This window comes from Chiloscyllium plagiosum, unplaced genomic scaffold (genome assembly GCF_037043375.1).
Source record: "Chiloscyllium plagiosum isolate Xiang-an unplaced genomic scaffold, Cpla_swu_hap1 HiC_scaffold_44, whole genome shotgun sequence".
Taxonomy (NCBI): Eukaryota; Metazoa; Chordata; class Chondrichthyes; order Orectolobiformes; family Hemiscylliidae; genus Chiloscyllium; species Chiloscyllium plagiosum.
In genome coordinates this window covers 1,630,628-1,647,594 of record NW_028270182.1, presented here as the reverse complement: position 1 = coordinate 1,647,594, position 16,967 = coordinate 1,630,628, and the positions used below count along the sequence as shown (strand labels likewise).

The 16,967-nt window shown below is 49.3% G+C and overlaps 1 protein-coding gene across 3 annotated transcripts in view; it reads left to right on the top strand.

Annotated features, from left to right (window-relative positions):
* The window catches only part of LOC122543270 (polyunsaturated fatty acid lipoxygenase ALOX15B-like), a 103,554-nt gene that overhangs the window by 20,381 nt on the left and 66,206 nt on the right, over positions 1-16,967 (top strand). For 2 of the 3 annotated variants that reach the window (XM_087982725.1, XM_087982724.1), the window contains exons 6-8: positions 5,524-5,696; positions 9,430-9,573; positions 11,058-11,261. In XM_087982725.1, coding sequence (XP_087838851.1) covers positions 5,524-5,696; positions 9,430-9,573; positions 11,058-11,261 — 521 coding nt within the window. The remainder of the gene's footprint in view (positions 1-5,523; positions 5,697-9,429; positions 9,574-11,057; positions 11,262-16,967) is intronic. The other variant, XM_087982726.1, reaches the window with a different exon arrangement.

Here is a 16,967-nt window from a genome sequence, read left to right as displayed (position 1 = left end):
AGAGCAGATGAATGTGTGACTGAGGAGCTGGTGTATGGGAGAAGGATTCACATTTCTGGATCATTGGAATCTCTTCTGGGGTAGAAGTGACCTGTACAGGAAGGATGGACTGCACCTGAATTGGAAGGGGAGATAGAGAGGAAAGAGATCAATCTGAGACTGGTACAGTTGGAAAAAGAAGCGAATCAAACAGTCAGGGCAAGCAGGGACAAGGTAAGACTGATAAATTAAACTGCATTTATTTCAATGCAAGAGGCCTAATAGGGAAGGCAGCTGAACTCAGGGCATGGTGAGGAACATGGGACTGGGATATCATAGCAATTACAGAAATATGACTCAGGGATGGACAGGACTGGCAGCTTAATGTTCCAGGATACAAAGGGGGGGCAGAGAGGAGGGGGAGTGGCATTTTTGATAAGGGATAGCATTACCGCTGTGCTTAGGAGGGATATTCTGGGAATACATCCAGGGAAGATGTTTGGGTGGAACTGAGGAGTAAGAAAGGGATGATCCCCTTACTGGGATTGTATTATAGATCCCCTAATAGTCAGCAGGAAATTGAGAAACAAACTTGTAAGGAGATCTCAGCTATCTGTAAGAATAATAGGATGGTTATGGTAGGGGATTTTAACTTTCCAAACATAGACTGGGACTGCCATAGTGTTAAAGGTTCAGATGGAGAGGAATTTGTTAAGTCTGTACAAGACAATTTTCTGATTCAGTATGTGGATGTACCTAGTAGAGAAGGTGCAAAACTTGACCTACTTTTGGGAAATAAGGCAGGGCAGGTGACTGAGGTGTCAGTGGGGGCGCACTTTGGGGCCAGCGACCATAATTCTATTAGATTTAAATTAGTGATGGAAAAGGATAGACCAGATCTAAAAGTTGAAGTTTTAAATTGGAGGAAGGTCAATTTTGATGGTATTAGACAAGAACTTTCAAAAGCTGATTGGGGGCAGATGTTCGCAAGAATCCAGAGAAAGTATAATCCTGTCGGGGTGAAAGGAAAAGCTGGTAGGTATAGGGAATGCTGGATGACTAAAGAAATTGAGGGTTTGGTTAAGAAAAAGAAGGAAACATATAATAGGTATAGACAGAATAGATCAAGTGAATCCTTAGAAGAGTATAAAGAAAGTAGGAGTATACTTAAGGAGGAAATCAGGAGGGCAAAACTGGGACATGAGATAACTTTGGCAAATAGGATTAAGGAGAATCCAAAGAGTTTTTACAAATATATTTAGGACAAAAGGGTAACTAGGGAGAGAATAGGGCCCCTCAAAGATCAACAAGACGGCCTTTGTATGGAGCCACAGGAGATGAGGGGGAGATACCAAACGTGTATTTTGCATCAGTATTTACTGTGGAGAAGGACATGGAAGATAGAGAATGTAGGGAAATAGATGGTGACATCTTGAAAAATGTCCATATTACAGAGGAGGAAGTGTTGGGTGTCTTGAAATGCATAAAACTGGATAAATCTCCAGGACCTGATCCGATGTACCCTAAAACACTGAGGGAAGCTAGGGAAGTGATTGCTGGGCCCTTTGCTGAGATATTTGCATCATCAATAGTTAGGTGAGGTGCCGGAAGACTGGAGGTTGACAAGCCAGGGAACTACAGACCAGTGAGCTTGACATTGATAGTGGGCAAGTTGTTGGAGGGAATCCTGAGGGACAGGATTTACATGTATTTGGAAAGGCAAGGACTAATTAGGGATAGTCAACATGGCTTTGTGCATGGGAAATCATGTCTCAATAACTTGACTGATTTTTTTGAAGAAGTAATGAAGAGGATTGATGAGGGCAGAGTGGTGGACATGATCTATATGGACTTGAGTGAGGCGTTCAATAAGGTTCCCCATGGGTGACTGGTTAGCAAGGTTAGATCTCACGGAATACAGGGAGAACTAGCCATTTGGATACAGAACTGACTGAAAGATAGAAGACAGAGGGTGGTGGTGGAGGGTTGTTTTTCAGACTGGAGGCCTGTGACCAGTGGAGTGCCACAAGGATCGGTCCTGGGTCCTCTACTTTCTGTCATTTACATAAATGATTTGGATGTGAGCATAAGAGGTACAGTTAGTAAGTTTGCAGATGACACCAAAATTGGAGGTGTAGTGGACAGCGAAGAGGGTTACCTCAGATTACAACAGGATCTTGACCAGATGGGTCAATGGGCTGAGGGGTGGCAGATGGAGTTTAATTCAGATAAATGCGAGGTGCTGCATTTTGGGAAAGCAAATCTTAGCAGGACTTATACACTTAATGGTAAGGTCCTAGGGAGTGTTGCTGAACAAAGACACCTTGGAGTGCAGGTTCATAGCTCCTTGAAAGTGGAGTTGCAGATAGATAGGATAGTGAAGAAGGTGTTTGGTATGCTTTCCTTTATTGGTCAGAGTATTGAGTACAGGAGTTGGGAGGTCATGTTGCGGCTGAACAGAACATTGATTAGGCCACTGTTGGAATATTGCGTGCAATTCTGATTTCCTTCCTATCGGAAAGATGTTGTGAAACTTGAAAGGGTTCAGAAAAGATTTACAAGGATGTTGCCAGGGTTGGAGGATCTGAGCTACAGGGAAAGGCTGAACAGGCTGTGGCTGTTTTCCCTGGAGCGTCGAAGGCTGAGGGGTGACCTTATAGAGGTTTACAAAATTATGAGGGGCATGGATAGGATAAATAGACAAAGTCTTTTCCCTGGGGTGGGGGAATCCAGAACTAGAGGGTATAGGTTTAGGTTGAGAGGGGAAAGATATAAAAGGGACCTAAGGGGCAACTTTGTCACGCAGAGGGTGGTGTGTGTATGGAATGAGCTGCCAGAGGAAGTAATGGAGGCTGGTACAATTACAGCATTTAAAAGGCATCTGGATGGGTATATGAATAGGAAGGGTATGGAGGGATATGTGCTGGTAAATGGGACTAGATTGGTTTAGGATATCTGGTTGGCATGGGTGAGTTGGACTGTAGGATGTGTTTCCGTGCTGTACATCCCTGTGACTCTATGACTCTACCTTCTCCTCCATAAGACAGTTCCTCCATCATCAGGATCAGCTGAGTGAACCAGCCTCCAATGTCTGTGTGTCTTTATTTCAGTAAGGGACCCAGAACTGTTCAAAGTATTCGAGGTGTGGCCTAATAGGTGTCTTATATAGTTTTAGAAAAGCCTCACTATTTCTATGTTCTGTTCCCTTTGAAATAAAGGCTAACATTCCATTTGCCTTCCCCATTACCTGCTGACATCGAATGTTGGCGCCTTGTGATTCATGGACAGAATCTCCCAAATCGCTCTGATCCATAGCTTTCTGCTGCCTTTCTCCTTTTAAGTAATATTCAGCTCTTCTGTTCTTCCTGCCAAAGTGTAGAAGCTCACATTTTCCATCATTATACTGCATCTGCTAAGTTTTGTCTACTCATTTCACCTATGTATATCTTTTGTCGATTTCCTCTGTACTTATCTGCAGGGCAGATCGCTGCTGTATTTTACACTCTGTGTACGTTCCCAATGATTTTTCTGGTTTTAATCTTCCCATTTGATTATCTCTGGAATTCCACCTTTAAGTGTTTCCTACCCCTCCTGTGGTCTCAGTCAGAGCCTCTGAACAGGTATCCTGGTCAATATCACTCACCTCGGTCTGAACAGAGATGTACAGGTAGGAACTGTGACTCTCGACTTTCTGAAGAGGTGCCTGTATCAAACACCAAGTTTTACCTGAAAACTCTTTACGTTTACATTGGGAGGTGTTTGTAACTCGCAGTACATATCAAATAGGGATGGTTGTCACAGCACGGAGCGTGCTGCTGGACAGGTATCAGCATGTCAGCTTCGTGAGGTACCGGTTACATTTGCTGAGAACACAGTTTTCCCCTTCCCTGACCTGTCAATCACAGAGACAGCTGGAGGCCATGGTTCACGGATGCGTGCAATTATTTATCCCAATCCTGGACTGCTTTTGAGACGTTCAGCAGTTGGCTATGTATTTAATCCATTACAAAGTAAACACCTTTCCTTAACTCTGTCAACCACAGCTTGGCTTGAGCTTCAGATCCATGGGTTTTGTTTTGTGCCTTACCCTTCACATGAATCTCTTGCAATGTGGGAAAGACTTGGATTGTTACAGGTGAGTGCAATCTGCCTCGTGTACCGATGGCTGAATCTTCTTAAAGCCGAACAGCTCCAAAGGCAAACTGTAAACATCACCTTTGGTTCAAAGGCAGCAGGTGCCAAGCTCCAGTTCAGGAGGATATGGATCGTATTTTCCTTGTTCTCACTGGTGCCGATGTATGGAATTGAACAGCCCACAGAGTCTGTGCTGGCTCAGGTCAAGCAGCAGGAACCCAGAAAGCAGCTCACGTATAATTGACAGGTTTGGGGGAGTGTGGGGGGATGTGGGAGAAGCATTGAGGGGGAGGGGGATGCTGGACAGTTAGTGAGGGGAGAATGTTGGGCAGTTAATGGGGGCAGAATGTTGGGCAGTTAGTGAGGGGAGAATGTTGGGCAGTTAGTGAGGGGAGAATGTTGGGCAGTTAGTGAGGGGAGAATGTTGGGCAGTTAGTGAGGGGAGAATGTTGGGCAGTTAATGGGGGCAGAATGTTGGGCAGTTAGTGAGGGGAGAATGTTGGGCAGTTAATGGGGGCAGAATGTTGGGCAGTTAGTGAGGGGAGAATGTTGGGCAGTTAATGGGGGCAGAATGTTGGGCAGTTAGTGGGGGGGCTGTTGAACAGTTAGTGAGGGGGATTTGGGGAGATGGTTATGGGTGTTGACAAGTTGTTGGGGTGATGGTCAGGAGGGTGTTGGGGTGATGGTCATGGGGGTGTTGGGGTGACAGTCAGGAGGGGGATGTTGGGGTGACAGTCTGGGGGTGGGTTATGGGGTAATGGTCAGTGGGGTGTTGGGGTGACAGTCTGGGGGTGGGTTATGGGGTAATGGTCAGTGGGGTGTTGGGGTGACAGTCTGGAGGAGGATGTTGGGGTGACAGTCTGGGGGGGGTGTTGGGGTGATGGTTAGTGGGGTGTTGGGGTGACAGTCAGGAGGGGGATGTTGGGGTGACAGTCTGGGAGGTTGGGTGTTGGGGTGATGTTCATGGGAGTGTTGGGGTGACAGTCTGGGTGGTGGGTGTTGGGGTGATGGTCATGGGAGTGTTGGGGTGACAGTCTGGGTGGTGGGTGTTGGGGTGATGGTCATGGGAGTGTTGGGGTGACAGTCTGGAGGAGGATGTTGGGGTGACAGTCTCGGGGGGAGGGTGTTGGGGTGATGGTCAGGCCAGCTGGGGTCTGGTTGGTGACCTGTTGGTCAGTTAAATGAGACAGACATGGTTCACCTCATTGTTTGTGGGTGCAGGACCTGCCTTTCATGATTTCCTGCTGGCCTTGTTGGAACTGTTTTCACTGAGAAATGCTAAACATTCCCAGAATTTGCTGATGTTCCTGGGAGAATCTATCATTGCAAACCATCCCATCGTGGTTCACCAGCCAAGTCATCCTGTGATGAACCAGTTCTCTCTCTCTCTCTCTCTGTGACCCCATGCAGCGTATGTTATGAAACATTGGAAAGAAGACACATTCTTTGGTTACCAATACTTAAATGGATCAAACCCTCAACTGATCAGACAGTGCCGAACCATCCCAGCCAAGTTCCCCGTTACTGATGAGATGGTCTCCCCCTTTCTTGAACCAAACACCACACTCCAACAGGAACTTCAGGTGGGTTTACAGTTAACGCCGGCACCTTTTCACTCTGTCGCAAATTGCTCCACTAAAGAGTTTGGGAATGTAGGGCAGGGCTAATGTCATGTCAAATAATTGAATGCACTCAAAAGCACAGCATCATCTTGATGTCAGCACATTCTGGATAATTTATTCCCGCATAAACAAGAACCAGGATAATTAATAACTGGTTCTGGGGCCACTGCGGTTCGTCATTTTTATAAACGACCTGGATGAGGGCGTAGGAGGGTGGGTTAGTAAATTTGCGGATGACACTAAAGTCGGTGGAGTTGTGGACAGTGCCAAAGGATGTTGTGGGTTACAGAGGGACATAGATAAACTGCAGAGCTGGGCTGAGAGGTGGCAAATGGAGTTTAATGCAGAAAAATGTGAGGTGATTCACTTTGGAAGGAGCAACAGGAATACAGATTACTGGGCTAATGGGAAGATTCTTGGTAGTGTAGATGAGCAAAGAGATCTCGGTACCCAGGTACATAGATCCCTGAAAGTTGCCACCCAGGTTGATAGAGTTGTTAAGAAGGCATACGGTGTGTTAGATTCTATTGGTAGAGGGATTGAGTTTTGGAGCCATGAGATCATGCTGCAGCTGTACAAAACTGTGGTATGGCCATACTTGGAGCACTGTGTACAGCTCTGGTCACTGCATTATAGGAAGGATGTGGAAGGGGCTCAAAGAAGATTTACTAGGTGTTGTCTGGTATAGAGGGAAGATCTTATGAAGAAAGGCTGAGGGACTTGAGGCTGTTTTCGTTAGAGAGAAGAAGGTTGAGAGGTGACGTAATTGAGACAAATCAGAGGGTTAGATAGGGATGGACAGTGAGAGCCTTTTTCCTCGGATGGTGATGGCTAGCACGAGGGGACATAGCTATAAACTGAGGGGTGATCAATATAGGACAGATGTCAGAGGTAGTTTCTTTACTCAGAGAGTAGTGGGGTGTGGAACACACTGCCTGCAACAGTAGTAGACTTGCCAACTTTAAGGGCATTTAAGTGACCACTGGATAAACATATGGATGAGAATGGAATACTGTAGGATTAATGGGCTTCAGATTGGTTCCACAGGTCAGCGCACCATCGAGGGCCGAAGGGTCTGTACTGTGCTGTAATGGTTTATGTCCTATTACATAACCCCTTTAATCTACAACCCAAGGATATCACAGTGGCCCTGTCATTAGCACTGCTGCATCACAGCACAAGGTTTAATTCCAGCCTTGAGCGACTGTTTGTATGGAATTTGCACATTCTCCCCGTGTCTGCGTGGGTTTCCTCCGAGTGCTTTGGTTTCCTCCCACAGTCAAAACGATGTGCAGGTTATGGTGGGTTGGCCATGGGAAATTGTCCCATAGTGCCCAGGGATGTGGAGGTTAGGGTGGATTGGCCATGGGAAATTGTCCCATAGTGCCCAGGGACGTGCAGGTTAGGGTGGGTTGACCATGGGAAATTGTCCCAGAGTGTCCAGGGATGTACAGGTTAGGGTGGGTTGGCTGTGGGAAATTGTCCCATAGTACCCAGGGATGTGCAGGTTAGGGTGGGTTGGCAATGGGAAATTGTCCCATAGTGCCCAGGGATGTGCAGGTTAGGGTAGATTGGCCATGGGAAATTGTCCCATAGTGTCCAGGGATGTGCAGGTTAGGGTGGGTTGGCTATGGGAAATTGTCCCAGAGTGTCCAGGGATGTACAGGTTAGGGTGGGTTGGCTGTGGGAAATTGTCCCATGGTGCCCAGGGACGTGCAGGTTAGGGTGGGTTGACCATGGGAAATTGTCCCAGAGTGTCCAGGGATGTACAGGTTAGGGTGGGTTGGCTGTGGGAAATTGTCCCATAGTGCCCAGGGATGTGCAGGTTAGGGTGGGTTGGCAATGGGAAATTGTCCCATAGTGCCCAGGGATGTGCAGGTTAGGGTGGGTTGGCCGTGGGAAATTGTCCCATAGTGCCCAGGGATATGCAGGTTAGGGTGGGTTGGCCATGGGAAATTGTCCCATAGTGCCCAGGGATGTGCAGGTTAGGGTGGGTTGGCCATGGGAATTGCAAGTTGACAGGTATACTGTAGAGGAGTGGGATTGGGTGGGATGCTGTTTGGAGGTTCAGTGTGGACTTGATGGGCCAAATGGCCAGTTTCCACACTGTGGGCATTCTGTTCTATTCTAACCTCCCGAGGTGCTATATGAGAGGCAGAGGCCAGCCTAGTCTCTGAAGCAGGTATTGGGGCAGTAGGGGGACAAAACAGCCTGATGTTTCCCACCACTGAGAAACCACAGGGGACAGGTTGGGGATGGGGATTTGAAAAGAAGGACAAGAATTTTCGAACTGAGCTGTCCTGGAGGCAGTCTCTGATAAAGGCAGCAAGAGAGAAGGAGTTAATGACGAGGGACTCGGAATTTGTGACAGGGACCGAAGGCTCTTTCTTCAGTGTTCCGGATAGTTAATGGGAGGGAGTCTTTGTTGGTAGAATCAGAGAACAAGAAAGAGCCAGAAATCAGAGCTGAAAATGTGTTGCTGGAAAAGCACAGCAGGTCAGGCAGCATCCAAGGAGCAGGAGAATCCCAACCCTCGAACTCAGCACCACCTTCCTAACCTGCAATCTTCTTCCTGACCTCTCCGCCCTCACCCCCACTCCGGCCTATCACCCTCACCTTGACCTCCTTCCACCTATCGCATTCCCAACGCCCCTCCCCCAAGTCCCTCCTCCCTACCTTTTATCTTAGCCTGCTTGGCACACTTCCCTCATTCCTGAAGAAGGGCTCATGCCCGAAACGTCGATTCTCCTGTTCCTTGGATGTTGCCTGACCTGCTGCACTTTTCCCGCAGCACATTTTCAGAGCCAGAAATCAGCCCATCAGCCCATCAAATCTGTATTGCCAAAGCTACAATAAACCTACTCCAGGCTCACTTTTCTGCACTTTGCTGTCATAATATTAATGACTATTACTAGAACTGTAAGATATTTTGGGGATAATGCTCAGACTGTATTTATTGGGATATTAATAACGGAAGTGCAGTAATGTGTAGGAAGATGCTCAGGACGTATTAACATCACAGTATCGTTTGAAAACACACACTCCCATCTCCCTCCCGCTCTGAGCGTGTGGCCTTGCTAAGCATTCTCCCTTCATATGCTTCTCCACTTCCCGTTTCGAAAGTTCCAATTGAAACTGCTTCCACTGCCCATACCTTCAAACATTCTCAGCACCCTCATCTCGTCTGGTTCTCTTACCCCTTGTTTTCACCTTTTTCCCTCTGATGATAAGAATCCATTTTTCAGTCTCTCCATGTTCACTGAAAGCCCTCCTCCCTGCTCTCTATGACCATCTCTCCCAGACTTTGACATCTTGTGACTGTGTGGAGTACAAGAGTTGGATCAAATCCTCTCGCTCTGACCCAACCAGGGTTAGATTGAGGTTTACGTCACATCCATGCTGTCTGTAATATTGACACTGGGGATTCCACTTGTTTCTTTAAGAGAGAGCTTTGCCCTTTTAGTTTCATGGGTTTGTAATTTCCAACCTGTGTGACATAGTTTTTATGAACTATGCACACAATGCCAGTGCTTGAGTTGTGCCATTTGTTCAATGGGAGTTTTGGGGAGAGGGGGTCGGTTTGCTGACTTGTCTCGGGAGATTCTGTATGCTTCCCCTCTATAAACTGTCCTTCTCTTGGTAAACATTCCTGCTGCTTTTGACAAAACTTTCACTGGTCACATTCCTGTTTCAGAAAGGAAATATTTTCCTTGTTGATTATGAGCTGCTGGATGGAATTCCTGCCCATTCAATCTGTGGAGATCAGCGATATCTTGAAGCACCAATGTGTCTTTTGTACGTGAATCCACAGGATGAATTAATTCCCATTGCAATCCAGGTACAGTTACCTCTCGTGTCTATCTCTCTCTCTCTCTCTCTCTCTCTCTGTGGTTTTGCTCTGGAAGGTGATGGCCTAGTGATATTATCGCTGGACTGTTAATCCAGAGACCCAGCTGATGTTCTGGGGTCCCGGATTTGAACACCCAAACGGCTAGGATGAAGGGGCCAGAGGTACGGGTGGCTAATAACACCAAGTGAGTAGAAACCTGAATTGTGAATCAATCATAACGAGCTGCAAAGGAATATAATTAGGTTCAATAAGTGAGCAAAGATCTCCCAAGTGGAGTGCAACATGAGAAAATGTGAAATTATCAACATTGGCAGAAAGAATAAGCAACAGAAGCTGATGATCTGAACAGTGGGAGGTTGCAGTACTCTGGGCTCTGGCATAAAGCACACGAGGTTGGTACACAGCAATTCGGAAGGCTGGTAGGATATTACAGGATTAGTGGTGCTGGAAGAGCACAGCAGTTCAGGCAGCATCCGAGGACAGGCAAAATCCGAGGACAGGCAAAATCGACATTTCAGGAAAAAGCCCTTCATTATTCCTGATGAAGGGCTTTTGCCCAAAACGTCAATTTCGAAGCTCCTTGGATGCTGCCTGAACTGCTGTGCTCTTCCAGCACCACTGATCCAGAATCTGGTTTCCAGCATCTGCAGTCATTGTTTTTACCTGGTAGGATATTACACTTTATCAGGTAAAGGGTAAGGGGGTTATGTTTCAGTTATACAGAGCAGCAGTGAGATCACATCTATAGCACTGTGTACAGTCTTGGTCTCCTTATGGATTGAAGGGTGTAAGTGCATTGGAAACAATTCAGTGGAGGTTTTTCAGGTTAACACTCAGGACAGATTGCCTCATGAGGAGAGGTAGGAACTTCTGGGCTGGGCTCTGCTGGAGTTTAGAATTTGAGGTGATGGATGGGACCATACCAGATCTGGAGGGGTCCTGACCGGGCGGGTACGTAGGGGAAGATCCCACTCTGTGGGAGAATTGAGAACGAGGGGTCAATGATTAAAAAGAAGGCCCCCCCCCCCCATTTCGGACAGGGATGGGGAAAAGCTTTACCTCCCAGACAGCTGGGACTCTTTGGAACTTTCTCCCTGAGAGATGGTGGGAGCAGGATCCTTGGAATATTTTAGATGCAGTGGGGAGAGAGGGTGAGAGGTTCTCAAGGGGTCAGTGTGAGTGTGGGGGTGATCAGACCAGTTGGGGGTGGGGGAGGGGGCAGGATTGATGGGCTGAGGGGCCTGCTCCTATATTTGTTCCAAAGTGACCTTGATTTGATAGTTGACAGTCAGGCAATACTTTGAGTTTTAGGACATTGTTTGGGAGAAATATTGAGGCTGAGAACCTGTTGTGTTTTTGTGCTGTCAACGTACTAAACTCGGCTTCTTGGCTTTTTTCAAACTGCTCTATACAAATACTCTTGCCTAACGTAACAGCCAGCAGTGTAATCGTGCAATTTATACAATCGCCAGATCAAACAGAAGCCAGGATCACAAAACCCCATCTTCCTTCCAAGTGACAGCAAGTATGATTGGCGACTTGCTAAGATCTGGGCTCGACATGCTGACACGCAGATTCACCAGTTGGTTTCTCACTTGTTGAAAACTCACCTCTTTGCAGAGATCTTCTGTGTCGCGACATTGCGGAAGCTGCCAAACGCACATCCCGTTTTTAAGGTACTTTGAGCTGAAATGCCTGAATTCCTAGAGGGTGCCTCACCCCCAGTTTAGAGACTGGAGTTACCATCGTTCTCACGGCCATCCTGCACATTTCAGCCCTGCTCTGTGTTGAATTGGGCTGAGGTGCTACCACAGCAGGGAAGTGGAGCCAAAGGTTAGGAGAAGACTTGATGGGTTAAATGGCCTTCTCCTGCTCCTACATCTTATGATCTTAATTCTCTTTAGCAACTTTAGACATGTGGGAGCAAACTTCCGCATATCTCTGGCCAATCCTGGGAATTCTGTTGGGAGGTGTAGGTTTGGGGATTGTGTTGGTGGGACAAAGTTCCGGTGATGTGGAAAGGTGGAGGAATCAGAGAGGGTCAAGAAATAGAGATGTTCACTCCAGCCAAACACCGATACTGGCCGTTTCCCAGCCGCCTCCCGTCCTAATTCAAGCAACCCTGTCAACTGATCTTTTTATGGTGGGACAAACACTTGGAAAATCTAGCAAGCAAGATTCCAGAGTGGGATTGATGCAGTGTACACAGGTTCCATGAGGGAAGGTACCATCACAGAATCGGTGGAGAGTTAGTGAATTGACAGGAAACAGAGGAGTGCAGCGGCTGAACGTGGAAAAGGTTATGGCTGGAGACCTCCAGAGCTCAGGATTAGCTGACACAAACTGAAGTGAACAGGGTGCAACTGCATAATCTTCAAAAGAGCAAAGACACACTGGTGGAACCTGGGAATGTACTGAAAGCAACAAATGCTGGAGATCACTGCAGCTCAGACAGCATCCATGGAGAGAGAGATCACACTAACATCTCCAGCCTAGATTCCCTCTTCCAGAGTGTGCTCTCTCTCCATGATACGGTCTGAGCTGCTGTAACCACCAGATTCCAGCTTCTGCATGAATTTACTCCTACTATGTCTATGTACAAATCTTTGTAGGACAGATTGAGATATTGTGCAATAAGAGACATGACATCCTTGGCTTTATAAATCAAAGCACAGATTAGAAATATAAAGAAGTTATAATGAATCTTAATAACACGCTGTTTGGGCCTTATCTAGGGGATCATACACTGTTCTGAGTGCCACATTTGGGAAGGTTGGGAATGCACGAGAGAGAGTGCAGAGTAAATGATGCGGGATTTGGACAGAGTTTAAACGGAGACCTTATCCTGTTAGGGGAAGGATTGAACACTGATTTAAGGTGTTTGGTAAAAGAAACAGCAGTGATATAGCCGTTTGCACACCCAGTGAAGTGTTAGGGTCTGCAGTGTAACACCTGAGAGTGTGGGGGGAGGCAGATTCACTCAAGGGGTTAGGGTCTGGAGTGTACAGTCTGTGAGTGTGAGGGAGGGGTTAGAGTCTGGAGTGTGCAGTCTGTGAGTGTGAGGGAGGGGTTAGAGTCTGGAGTGTGCAGTCTGTGAGTGTGAGGGAGGGGTTAGAGTCTGGAGTGTGCAGTCTGTGAGTGTGAGAGAGGGGTTAGGGTCTGGGGTGTACTGTGTGTGAGTGTGAGGGAGGGGTTAGGGTCTGGGGTGTACTGTGTGTGAGTGTGAGGGAGGGGTTAGGGTCTGGGGTGTACTGTGTGTGAGTGTGAGGGAGGGGTTAGGGTCTGGTGTGTACTGTGTGTGAGTGTGAGGGAGGGGTTAGGGTCTGGAGTGTACTGTGAGAGAGGGAGAGAGAGATTGTGTGAGAGGGAGGGAGAGAGAGAGAGTGTGGGAGGGAGGGAGAGAGAGTGAGTGTGTGAGGGGAGGGGGAGAGTGAGAGAGTGTGTGAGGGAGGGAGGGTGAGAGAGAGAGTTAGGCTCTGCAGTGTACTGTCTGTGAGTGTGAGGGAGGGGTTAGGGTCTGGAGTATACTGTGTGTGAGTGTGAGGGAGGGGTTAGGGTCTGGGGTGTATTGTCTGTGAGTTTGAGGGAGGGGTTAGGCTCTGCAGTGTACTGTGTGTGAGTGTGAGGGAGGGGTTAGGGTCTGGGGTGTACCGTCTGTGAGTGTGAGAGAGGGGTTAGGGTCTGGGGTGTACTGTCTGTGAGTGTGAGGGAGGAGTTAGGGTCTGGAGTATACTGTGTGTGAGTGTGAGGGAGGGGTTAGGGTCTGGGATGTACTGTGTGTGAGTGTGAGGGAGGGGTTAGGGTCTGGGGTGTACTGTCTGTGAGTGTGAGAGAGGGGTTAGGGTCTGGGGTGTACCGTCTGTGAGTGTGAGAGAGGGGTTAGGGTCTGGGGTGTACTGTCTGTGAGTGTGAGAGAGGGGTTAGGGTCTGGGGTGTACCGTCTGTGAGTGTGAGGGAGGGGTTAGGGTCTGGGGTGAACTGTCTGTGAGTGTGAGAGAGGGGTTAGGGTCTGGAGTGTACTGTCTGTGAGTGTGAGGGAGGGGTTAGGGTCTGGGGTGAACTGTCTGTGAGTGTGAGGGAGGGGTTATGGTCTGGGGTATACTGTGTGTGAGTGTGAGGGAGGGGTTAGGGTCTGGGGTGTACCATCTGTGATTGTGAGGTAGCGGTTAGGGTCTGGGGTGTACTGTGTGTGAGTGTGAGGGAGGGGTTAGGGTCTGGGGTGTACTGTGTGTGAGTGTGAGGGAGGGGTTAGGGTCTGGGGTGTACTGTGTGTGAGTGTGAGAGAGGGGTTAGGGTCTGGGGTGTACTGTGTGTGAGTGTGAGGGAGGGGTTAGGGTCTGGGGTGTATTGTCTGTGAGTTTGAGGGAGGGGTTAGGCTCTGCAGTGTACTGTGTGTGAGTGTGAGGGAGGGGTTAGGGTCTGGGGTGTACCGTCTGTGAGTGTGAGAGAGGGGTTAGGGTCTGGGGTGTACTGTCTGTGAGTGTGAGGGAGGAGTTAGGGTCTGGAGTATACTGTGTGTGAGTGTGAGGGAGGGGTTAGGGTCTGGGGTGTACTGTGTGTGAGTGTGAGGGAGGGGTTAGGGTCTGGGGTGTACTGTCTGTGAGTGTGAGAGAGGGGTTAGGGTCTGGGGTGTACCGTCTGTGAGTGTGAGAGAGGGGTTAGGGTCTGGGGTGTACTGTCTGTGAGTGTGAGAGAGGGGTTAGGGTCTGGGGTGTACCGTCTGTGAGTGTGAGGGAGGGGTTAGGGTCTGGGGTGAACTGTCTGTGAGTGTGAGAGAGGGGTTAGGGTCTGGAGTGTACTGTCTGTGAGTGTGAGGGAGGGGTTAGGGTCTGGGGTGAACTGTCTGTGAGTGTGAGGGAGGGGTTATGGTCTGGGGTATACTGTGTGTGAGTGTGAGGGAGGGGTTATGGTCTGGGGTGTACCATCTGTGATTGTGAGGTAGCGGTTAGGGTCTGGGGTGTACTGTGTGTGAGTGTGAGGGAGGGGTTAGGGTCTGGGGTGTACTGTGTGTGAGTGTGAGGGAGGGGTTAGGGTCTGGGGTGTACTGTGTGTGAGTGTGAGAGAGGGGTTATGGTCTGGGGTGTACTGTCTGTGAGTGTGAGGGAGAGGTTAGGGTCTGGTGTGTATTGTCTGTGAGATTGAGGGAGGGTTAGGATCTGGGGTGTACTGTCTGTGAGTGTGAGGGAGGGGTTAGGGTCTGGGGTGTACTGTGTGTGAGTGTGAGGGAGGGGCTGGGTTCTGGGGTGTACTGTGTGTGAGTGTGAGAAAGGGGTTAGAGTCTGGGGTGTACTGTATGTGAGTGTGAGGGAGGGATTAGGGTCTGGGGTGTATTGTCTGTGAGTGTGAGAGAGGGGTTAGGGTCTGGGGTATACTGTCTATGAGTGTGAGGGAGGGGTTAGGGTCTGGGGTGTACCGTCTGTGAGTGTGAGGGAGGGGTTAGGGTCTGGGGTGAACTGTCTGTGAGTGTGAGGGAGGGGTTAGGGTCTGGAGTGTACCGTCTGTGAGTGTGAGGGAGGGGTTAGGGTCTGGGGTGAACTGTCTGTGAGTGTGAGGGAGGGGTTATGGTCTGGGGTATACTGTGTGTGAGTGTGAGGGAGGGGTTATGGTCTGGGGTGTACCATCTGTGATTGTGAGGGAGCGGTTAGGGTCTGGGGTGTACTGTGTGTGAGTGTGAGGGAGGGGTTAGGGTCTGGGGTGTACTGTGTGTGAGTGTGAGGGAGGGGTTAGGGTCTGGGGTGTACTGTGTGTGAGTGTGAGAGAGGGGTTATGGTCTGGGGTGTACTGTCTGTGAGTGTGAGGGAGAGGTTAGGGTCTGGTGTGTATTGTCTGTGAGATTGAGGGAGGGTTAGGATCTGGGGTGTACTGTCTGTGAGTGTGAGGGAGGGGTTAGGGTCTGGGGTGTACTGTGTGTGAGTGTGAGAGAGGGGCTGGGTTCTGGGGTGTACTGTGTGTGAGTGTGAGAAAGGGGTTAGAGTCTGGGGTGTACTGTATGTGAGTGTGAGGGAGGGATTAGGGTCTGGGGTGTATTGTCTGTGAGTGTGAGAGAGGGGTTAGGGTCTGGGGTATACTGTCTATGAGTGTGAGGGAGGGGTTAGGGTCTGGGGTGTACTGTGTGTGAGTGTGAGGGAGGGGCTGGGGTCTGGGGTGTACTGTGTGTGAGTGTGAGAGAGGGGTTAGGGTCTGGGGTGTATTGTCTGTGAGTGTGAGAGAGGGGTTAGGGTCTGGGGTATACTGTCTATGAGTGTGAGGGAGGGGTTAGGGTCTGGGGTGTACTGTGTGTGTGAGGGAGGGGCTGGGGTCTGGGGTGTACTGTGTGTGAGTGTGAGGGAGGGGTTAGGGTCTGGGGTGTACTGTGTGTTAGTGTGAGGGAGGGGCTGGGGGCTGGGATGTACTGTGTGTGAGTGTGAGGGAGGGGTTAGGGTCTGGGGTGTACTGTCTGTAAGTGTGAGGGAGGGGTTAGGGTCTGGGGTGTACTGTGTGTGAGTGTGAGGGAGGGGCTGGGGTCTGGGGTGTACTGTGTGTGATTGTGAGGGAGGGGTTAGGCTCTGCAGTGTACTGTGTGTGAGTGTGAGGGAGGGGTTAGGGTCTGGGGTGTATTGTCTGTGAGTGTGAGGGAGGGGTTAGGGTCTGGGGTGTATTGTCTGTGAGTGTGAGGGAGGGGTTAGGGTCTGGGGTATACTGTGTGTGAGTGTGAGGGAGGGGTTAGGGTCTGGGGTGTACTGTGTGTGAGTGTGAGGGAGGGGTTAGGGTCTGGGGTGTACTGTGTGTGAGTGTGAGGGAGGGGTTAGGGTCTGGGGTGTACTGTGTGTGAGTGTGAGGGAGGGGTTAGGGTCTGGGGTGTACTGTGTGTGAGTGTGAGGGAGGGGTTAGGGTCTGGGGTGTATTGTCTGTGAGTGTGAGAGAGGGGTTAGGGTCTGGGGTATACTGTCTGTGAGTGTGAGAGAGGGGTTAGGGTCTGGGGTATACTGTGTGTGAGTGTGAGGGAGGGGTTAGGGTCTGGGGTGTACTGTGTGTGAGTGTGAGGGAGGGGTTAGGGTCTGGGGTATACTGTCTGTGAGTGTGAGAGAGGGGTTAGGGTCTGGGGTATACTGAGTGTGAGTGTGAGGGAGGGGTTAGGGTCTGGGGTGTATTGTCTGTGAGTGTGAGGGAGGGGTTAGGGTCTGGGGTATACTGTCTGTGAGTGTGAGAGAGGGGTTAGGGTCTGGGGTATACTGTCTGTGAGTGTGAGGGAGGGGTTAGGGTCTGGGGTATACTGTCTGTGAGTGGTGATGGCTTTTAATGAAGCGCTGGATCATTACCTGAGAGATAAATGTGGGAAGTGTTTTGTGGAAATGGCACCGTTTCAGTCTGCTTGGTCTGGCAACGGTATAACGGGTCAAATG